Below are 9,322 nucleotides of genomic sequence, written 5' to 3'. Positions count from 1 at the left end.
TACTCGGTGTTCGATTGATTTTCACAAACAAAAAAAAGAAGTTCTGGGAAGAAAACTTGGCAACAAAGTCTGGTGCTTGATTGGGTTCTACACAAAATATGTGGGGTTCGTACGCGTTTTCTCTGGATGCATGAAATTTCAGTTTCAAAGAATGTCTCAAATTTCCAGGGCGTGTTTTGGCCGCTACCAATAATAATCCAATAAATCCCACCAAATAATAATTGCCCTCTTGTTTGGAAATCCCTGGGAGGGCTCACCATTTCGCTAGGCCGACCCTTTGTTTGGCCCAATTTGAATTGTGAAATAGGAGCGCTACCAAACATGACCTGAGCTTCTACGGAGGCTGCTGCCCTAGTACCGCTTTGATCATAGGTAGCAAATGAATAGCAAGAAGCCTTGAATGGCGCAGCCCCCTAAGCTATGACTATGAGGGTCGCCCATGGTCAAATCGACGCTGACATATCAACGACATGCCACCGACCATGGGACCCACTTAATAGATCATCTTCTTCAATACGCTTCTTTGGCTGCATTGAACGCGAACCCAATCCCTTTTTATCCGCATGGCCTGGATCAATTTTACTTGAAAACGCCACTCATTTACAATGATGGTGTTGGTCAATTTTGCTTCAGAATCATTTTCCCTTGTGCTTTTCTTGAGTGGGCAGCCGAAGGCCAATACAGCAAATTAACCTAAGCTTGCTTATTTGCATTCATTTCATGTTAAGAGTTGCATCCAATATGTAACGCGTTGTGCCAACTTTAAATGGAAGATACACATTGTCAGGTGGATTCATGATGGGTGCAGCGAGAGCTGTGAGCCCCACTTACCCACCCACCCAACAGCACGCACACGCACACGCACACGCACTTATCTTTTATGTTTGAATCCTGAGTCGGCTGTGACGCTGACTGGATTCAGCGTGCATGGAGATGGAGCCAATGCCTCTCTTTCTAGGAAGCATCCTCCATCTCTGTTGCTGCCCCCCCCCCCCCCCCCATTTACTGTTGTACTTGTTTGGGAAAATGAGCAGTTGAAGTCTCTCTTTCTCTCGAATCTCATGAATTTTGCAATTTCCTGGCTCAAACAGGAACCTTCACCCTCACCATTTTGGCTGCCTTGAAACTTCCTCTGGGGTGGTGGGTGACTAACCAGGCCCATCCCCGTTAAAGAAGTTGAAACTTTACCCCATCTAGCGGTTTAAGATTTGAATGGACCAGCGTGAGAGTGATTGTTTGATTACTTAGTAGGAGTTATCATTTTTTGCTTACTTATGCTTTCTATACTCGATGACGTAGGTAACACTCTCAGGAGGATCATAAATTCATGGAAGTTGTTTATTCATTTTCCTTTTCTCTTAAAAACTAGGGTCATCGCCATTTATTTCCTTAATGCAGCAATGGTCCTTTCACGGCAGGGCTAGGTAGCAGGGGTACAAACATTAGTACAATGATGAAATAGACACATGGTGCAGTAAAGCACTGCAAATAAGGCTTTGTTCAAATCATTATAACATCTACCAAGTTCATTACTAAATACAACGGATACCTACCTTGAGCCATTGTCAACTCCTACTCACTCAGCACAGTTGTATACTCAAGGGGTTTTGAGCCAAGGGAAAACAAATATCAGCAACTTGGTAATAATTCAATTAGGCAAGTTTGAAACTTATGTCCACTAGCTTTAGTGAACTTACCTGCATTAGAAGGTCATTGGTTTTATCCTGGGTTCATTTTAAACCGAGGGAAGAAGACATTACAAATTTTCTTTACAATCTAACCATTTTTTTTTTCGAAACTTAATAATAAGCGAGCAAATCAACTCAAGAGAGAAACCAAACTGTTTGACAAAGAGGAAAATTACATAAATTCTTGAAGTAGAACTCAATAAAAAGCTATGTGCCATAAGTAACAGATGCATACATTAAGGGTTGAGTTTGCAGCCACAACTGGAACAACAAATATAATATAAGTCCTACAGAATAAAGTCTATAGAATGCAGAAGCCTCTTATGGCTATTCTTGATTATCTGATCTTAGCTGGGCTTAAAGAATTTCAGCTTAAGTCCACTGTTCACCATACTCCACACACCTCCAATGGAAAAGGCCAAGCTAAAAGCAATCCCCAACCACCCCAGGATCCAGTTGAAGTACCAATTGAAGCTGAACTTCGTAGGTTTTTTTATAAGAACCCACATGAAGCAAGGGTATGCAAATGTGACTGGAAGAGTAAGTCCTCCTAACAGACCAGCAAGACTAGAGAGGAAAGGCAGTGCCACACCAATGAAGAAGGAGATGAACCCATAGAAAACCCGGAAACCAGATCGGACCCAGATTGAGCAAGGGCGATTGGTTCGGCTGGTGTAGCCCGCTTCAAAACTGTCAAAAACAGGCATTGAGTATATTTGGAAACTACTCAAGCAGTTGAACACAACCAGAAGGAAGGTCATTGCAAGAAGTCCTCTTGGAATATCGTGACTGTGAAATCCATACAAGGCATTGAGAATTCCTCCCGATGGCATCTATAATAAGACAAGAAACTGATTACTAAATCCGTCATCCACAGACATGCAAGATTAAATAATATACTTAATATACAATTCACAAGACCATCAGAACCAGCAGTTAATGAGTACAGACATTTTGTTTGACTACATGTACCATAAACTAGAAGAAAGACCAACTACCACGTGAGATTCTTTGATTCATTTCTACCACCTTCTCAATATTGCATTAATGTATCTTTTTTGTTTGAGAAAGCATACGGTTTGCGTATAGAAAATTAATAATGTCATATAATAATAGTTGCCAACTACCTCAACAAAAGAGGAAGGAGAACTACCTTAAATAAGGAATGCTTGAAGACATGCTGTTTTCACCATTTGAGCAAAAGAAATCTCAAATGAGGCTAGTATAGAAGTTTGGGAATTACTTCCCTAATATTTTTTTTTTCTTTCTTTTTCTTGAAAGAAGAAAAATGATTAAAACCAAGAGACTGAAAGTTGGTGGGAAAGATTCACAAATCTAGATTTTCAAGCGCAAGAAAAAATTAAGAATGAGAACATGAATAAGAATAGAAAAGATTATAACATAAGACAACTGTGGTTCACCCCCGGCATGAAGAAAATCAGGCCTCTATATTTTTCCTGGGGAAAAAACTTCACCAGTTAAAGGAAAATTCCTAGAAACATAGGGTACACATGAAATGTTCTGAAAGAGAGTAAAACCCCAACCCAGATATAATCAACAGTTGTGGCCCCTTCTCACTGACCATATTGCAAGGACTGAAATACATGTAGATCTAATTCTTACCATACGGTTTTGCACATAATGAAGACAGCAAAACATCAGAAAATCTAACAAGTTCACTTGATTTCTTGAAAGTTGTGCCCTTTTCGATAACTATCAATTCATAGCTTTTTTGTTCTGCTTTTAGATTTATTATTTGTGTTCTTGTAAATTTCTTCCCTTAAAAATATTCCTATTTCATTACGTGCACACGTACTGAACAGAATAAAGAAGGCTTCTGCTGGCAGACTTACAAGGTTTCCATAAGCCCAAAAACCTCCAATGGCGACAGGAAATATGCACATGGCAATCAACACATAGGCAACTTTAGCCCCCCTCCACATAGGAACATGAGCAGGGTGCTTAAAGGTTGACGGCATTGTTGCCTGAAAGAAATCAAATGAAATCCCCTTTAGTGACTAACCGGACACCTTCAATAATAAATACTTTGGAGGTTTCTTAAGAGAGAGGAAGAGAGAATCTAACAATTTAGAACTCAAACAGAACGTACCTGGATCTCCATGGCTAAATTGTGACCTCTGAATGCAAAGGCCACAATTCCAAGGGCGTTCATGACTGAGAAGACGGAAGCAGAAAAAGACGGGGATGAAAGGGGTTGGTAGGAGATTGGGGGTGGTCTTTGTTGGCTTACAGAGAGTACCCACACCATAGTAGAATAAGTGATGGCTGTCACTGCCCCTATGAGAGAGAGTCCTGCAATTGAGTTGAGGTTTGGCAGCTGGGATAAAACAATGCATAGAGATGTGAACACCAGATACCACTCTACTGTTGTTAGAGGGTTTGATGTACAGAGTGGGCCACAAACTATCTGGAAGAATAGTTTCATGGTTTCCCCTCCTATGAGAATCAGAGCTGTTGCAGTTCCTGCTGACAAATAAACAGTTGGGAAGAGAGCAAGCCAAACGCCCAGTCTTTCTCCTGAAAATAAATAAATAAATAAAGTATTAGATCAGAAGCCAAAATCTTAAAAGACCTTCCTCGAGTCCTATGTCCCCTAAATCAAAAGCATCAGCTATGTTAATATTATATGTCAAACTTTTGTAGGCAATGCTCAAAATACAAAGACCAGATATCAGAGACTTGACAAATCCTCATCAGTTTAAGTCCTTATTTCTTGAAGCTTGATGAAAAGGACAAATTGAGAGAAATAGTGAAATAGACACTAAGTATAGCTGATCAATAGAATCCTTTATACAATGGTTTTAAGTATTAGGTGGTATGAGCGAAATAATTCATATGGCAAATGACAAATAAATTTTTCTAGACCATTCACCTTTTCTTTACTTGCCCATGAATGTCCACTCCATATGATTTCGATTATTGAAGAAGTGTAATAAATATAATAGTTAAAATTATCCATGCAATCAATATCAATAAAATTAGAGAATGTTGGACTGGTTTAACAAACCGTACAAAACCCAGCATATTTTCCCATGCAAGTGATCTATGATGCATATACAGCATGGAATTTCTCAATTGAAAGTTGGGGTCTAGAATGCAGTCTCACCAAATGCTGCTTGTGCAAGTTCCACATATCTATTGTACCTCTTCCCTGGAACTGCTTCATGTAGTTGAACTAGAATCCACAATGTATAAAGTTGCCAAAAGTAGGCTATGGTTAAGGAAAGTATTCCCCAACTCCTGCATTTTCATTTACAAAAATAATTAGTGAAGGCAAGCTAAGTTCATCAAACTAATTTTCCTTCACATTTTTATCTTGGCCCAATGCATTTTTTGTCCTGGATATATAATTGGTAGAAAGTGCTTGTCATAATATAAAGGCAAGCTTTCCTCAATTCCTTTTATCCTTGTCTGTTTCTGATTTTTTGTCCTAATGTAAATGAAGTTTGAAGCACCTTTAAGAAGTATGGATATGAGTAGAAGTTTGAAACTAATGTGATTCATCAGTGCGGAATTGAGCCAGTAACCATTCGTGATTACATGAAGGATAGTCCTTTCAAATGTAATAAACAGCATAAGGTTTGTCTTATAATAATTTAAAGGTAAGCAACTATAAAACAAGTACAGTGTCACTAAAAACAAACACAAGTGGCAAAATTCAGTGACAAGGATGACGAAATGTGACAAAAGCCACAGAAGGCTCCACATTGTAACATGGAAGGAACAAAAAACCAAATATGGATAGAGAGCATCTTGGATGGGCCTGTTACTGAACGCATTTGGCAAGGGTGTCAACCAATTCAAACTCAATTTGTGTTGAAACTTTTGACCAATAGTCCTGCCCCATACAGCCAATGAGAACTTCCCCAGCCAACTTTTATTTGCAATTTTTTGGCAACTACAGATGACTTATCCGCATTATGGAGGAATCTACTACAGGTTATGATAAAGCTGCAACAATCTTTTCCAGGGAAGCTCTACACTCTCATGAATCAAATGAAAAATCCAGCCTCCAGTGAAAACAAGGAGGCCCCATCTGGAACAGAGTTATGACCCATTAACAGAGAACTTAATAATGAAGTGGTTAATTTTTCAATTGGGTTCCAACCAGATGTTTCTCGTGCATGCTGCCATATGTGTAGCTGTAGCCCCATTCGTAAGTGTCATTTTCATGAAGTTACCTAATTGAAGTTTATTACTATTAATCAGCATTCGAAATAGGGTTATATGCTTCATCCACATTTGTAAAATACTTTCATAGTACCCCACCAGATTTGTTCAAACCACTAATCTAGTTGAGTAGACATCATGGCGTCCAATGTGACATGAAGCACCTGGGTTCTTGCCAGGGCGGAGAATCCCAACAGAAATGCAGAAATAACTTATATATCAAGTATTTGTTAAAGTCTTGCCACATTCACTCCATGACAGGAGACTAGCATTTGGTACATAAACATAAAAGTTTGAATGGAGTAAAATTGGAGTGGAAATAGACCCACCCACGTGAATGGGAAAGGCAAAGCAACCCAGAAAACAATCAAGTATAAGGGGCCCTCTGGTCATAAATCTCTGAAGGAAAGAAAACAAAATTATAAGTGGCCCCAGTATGGGTGGCAATGGCATATCTATGGACTAAATGAAAGTTGTGGGAAAGGTAAAAGATGAAAGGATTGAAATGACTTGCCTCCAGGATGTTTCTTTCTTCTATTCAAATAAACTCTATGAGGTGATTTAAAGATGGAGAACAGAATTAGCTCATAGCCCCACAAACCCCCAGAGGATAATTTAGCCGGTCGTGACCTACATGCGGGGGCAGGCATAGAAGGAGGATATAGATGATTCCCAAAAGAAATCATAGTTCTAGAGACCAACGTTCAATTATAGAATCTAGGATCAGTAAATATTTTTAAAATGAGAAAATAAAAAAGATAAAATAAAGGACAAAAACTAGATAAAGAAAAGACTCCATAATACATATTCAGTAATAGTAGGTCTTGTAAGGCCATTTCAGTAACTGGTACTTAATTCCAAATGTAGCTCCAGGAGGAATTTCTATTAGTAAATTTACACCATGACTAAAGCAAAATATGGGTATCCTTCGTCCTTTTTAATCTCAAACGTTTGCTTTACTTTTCATTGCCAAGAAAACTAGGGGAAGGATAACAAACCAAAACTTTTGCTTTCCGCTTTTTCTATGTCAACAGACCTAGAGATAGGAGAAACTCAATTTGATTAGGACCAACATTTGTGTTAGACTAAGCTCAGTTGCGATTCTGCTTCCCTGAATCTAGATAATGAACAAAAAGAGTTTCAAGATTCGATTCTGAGTTCACTTTGTTTTTCCCTACATTTTCTGAGGATCCGAACCAGCTTAAGCACCCAAAAAATTGACTGAGTAAGAAGAGAAATCAAATAATAAACTGCGCAATGAAGCTAAGAAAAAATATAGGATGGAGCAGTGGTAGAAATCATACCAGCCTAGAAAAGCGAAAGCAACAGGCAAAACGAGGGCCTGAAAGCCAACCCCAGCATTGAGGTTATGAAACGCAGCGTAATGAGCGTTCCCATTGCGAGACTCAGTAATAGGAAGCCATGCATCTTGTGGGTTGAGTTTGGTGAGATGACCCACCTCCTCCAAGTAGCCCTTCATGTTTATCAGCACCCTCTTCATCGGCGTCCCTATTGGGCTCAGAAACCGGGGCGATATAAAGGACGTGGGCGTCCACGCCTTGGAAGCCGGCCTCGGCGACCTCTGCCCCGAGGGCGTCAGTATCTCCGGCGTCGAGACACGTGGAGTAGCCGGAATGGAAATGAGCTCCGTCTCTGGCCTCTCCTCCATTGCTCACTGCTGCTGATGCAAATATCTTGGAGTTTTTGTTTTAGTCTCAGTGTCTGGGACTCACTCACTGTCTATGACTCAAAAGAGAAGGGATACGAGAAGAAACAATAATGGAGACACCTCTCTCTTGTTTCTCACTCTTTCTCTTCTCTCTTTTTCTTTCTGCCTTCAGTCTGTCGGGGTCAGTCAATATCAGTGCCTGAATGGGAGAGCTCCACCCATACTAATCATCCACCCTTGGTTGGTCTAAAGTGGACCCCACTGAGCGTTTGACGGTGTTGATGGGCCGGTGGTTTGAAGGCAACACTATCGTTGAATGTAACCTCCAATCAGACACGAAGTGGACTGCTCTGATTTTGATTGATGTGGCAAAAAAGTAAGAGGCTCAAGAGGGGTAGCGATCGTCTGTGGAGGGCAGTACAGTTGATTCCGCGATGGCGTGGACTAGGACTCGGGCCCCTGAATCAAAGAGTCGATCCATCATGATTATTCCCTTTGGTGGGACCCTTCTGAAGCTGGAAACATCAATATACGACGTTGGCGTGCGAAACGATGCTGGCGGGGAGAGCCCTAGGGCAAACACCGTTGTTGACCGGGGAGTTCTTGATCGCCCATTGTTGACATGGCAAGCGCGTCGGTCCTCCGATGCAAAAGGCGCGTGGGGATGAAAATGTGTGGGCTTTGAACTAGGATTTCGGACGGGTCCCACCACCACCACCTCCATCGATTTCTGCAGTGGCGGTAACTTTGAAAAAGTGGGGAAATACAAAACAATGTGTCAGCCGCTCACTGGACAAATTTCCACATGCGAAACTGGCGTGCCACCTTGCGATCATCACCCGTGCGAACGCGCATTCTATATTCCCCTCTCAACGGCTATGATATCATGCGCCGTGAGTGAACCCAACATCATTCCACGTTTATTCTCTCGGTCACGCCTGGCTTCCAACTGAAGCCTCCAAACCCAAATCAGTTGTTTCTTGGCATTCATTCACATTCATGTCAAAGTGGTGTAATGTTGCTGAAGGATGATGATGGACCACAGCCAGGATTCATCATATTTTTCGGCCCGCCGAAAGTGGAACCCGATTCTCCAGCAGCCCGATTCGTTTAACCTGAAATTCTTATTATTTATACTCTGGATATGGGTCTTCACAATGTTGCCTTTGCTTCTCTTTTCCACTCCTTTTCTGGGGTTCCTGCATTTTATACTTGGCCTTTCATGGCAATCATCAAGTTGGGACACAGCAACTCTGTGGAGTCCTTTTTGGAATAGACAATTGCCTTGGTGACCTTAAACCACCGAATTATTCCAGGCTTAAATAATGGTTTCAGCTTGCTGTTTCCACGGACCGTTTTTCTCATCCAACGTTTGTGAGGCTCCGATTCCATTTACTTTGAGAATTTTCTGACACTGCTATCAGCCAACAAGCTATTTTCCAAATCCAATCTCCCACTCTGACCTCTTTGTGGCTACTTTATTTTTCCTATCCTCTTTTTTTTTTTTTCTTCCTTTACCTTAAGGGCAGTTCCATGATTCATAGAGTTAAAAAGCGATGGTCACTGGGTGAGCTGTGTGAACCAGGCTCTAGGTTTAGGCTCTTGCTGTGATATCAAAATAGCTTCACCTCCTCGAATTCCAAATGATTCCCATTATTTTTCTCGTGAGTCTGAACACTGCTACCTGATATATTCATACTGAATTCCAGACGATTCCCATCATTTCGAGGTGTCATTACGTGTGGACATCTCACATTGAGGATCCATGGCTGTT

At 40.9% G+C, this 9,322-nt stretch overlaps 1 protein-coding gene across 1 annotated transcript; it reads right to left on the bottom strand.

Annotated features, from left to right (window-relative positions):
• Positions 1-1,823: 1,823 nt before the first annotated feature.
• Positions 1,824-7,729, bottom strand: LOC100248950 (lysine histidine transporter-like 8). Its single transcript, XM_002284078.5, has 5 exons — positions 7,184-7,729; positions 4,816-4,949; positions 3,799-4,226; positions 3,542-3,673; positions 1,824-2,521 (listed from the first exon to the last, which is right to left on the bottom strand). The coding sequence occupies exons 1-5, from the start codon at positions 7,546-7,548 to the stop codon at positions 2,036-2,038; spliced, it is 1,545 nt and encodes a 514-aa protein (XP_002284114.1). The 5' UTR covers positions 7,549-7,729; the 3' UTR covers positions 1,824-2,035.
• Positions 7,730-9,322: the final 1,593 nt, after the last annotated feature.

This window comes from Vitis vinifera, chromosome 18, assembly GCF_030704535.1.
Source record: "Vitis vinifera cultivar Pinot Noir 40024 chromosome 18, ASM3070453v1".
Classification (NCBI taxonomy): Eukaryota; Viridiplantae; Streptophyta; class Magnoliopsida; order Vitales; family Vitaceae; genus Vitis; species Vitis vinifera.
Note: the sequence above shows the minus strand (reverse complement) of the source record. Positions and strands in the feature narration are given on the sequence as shown.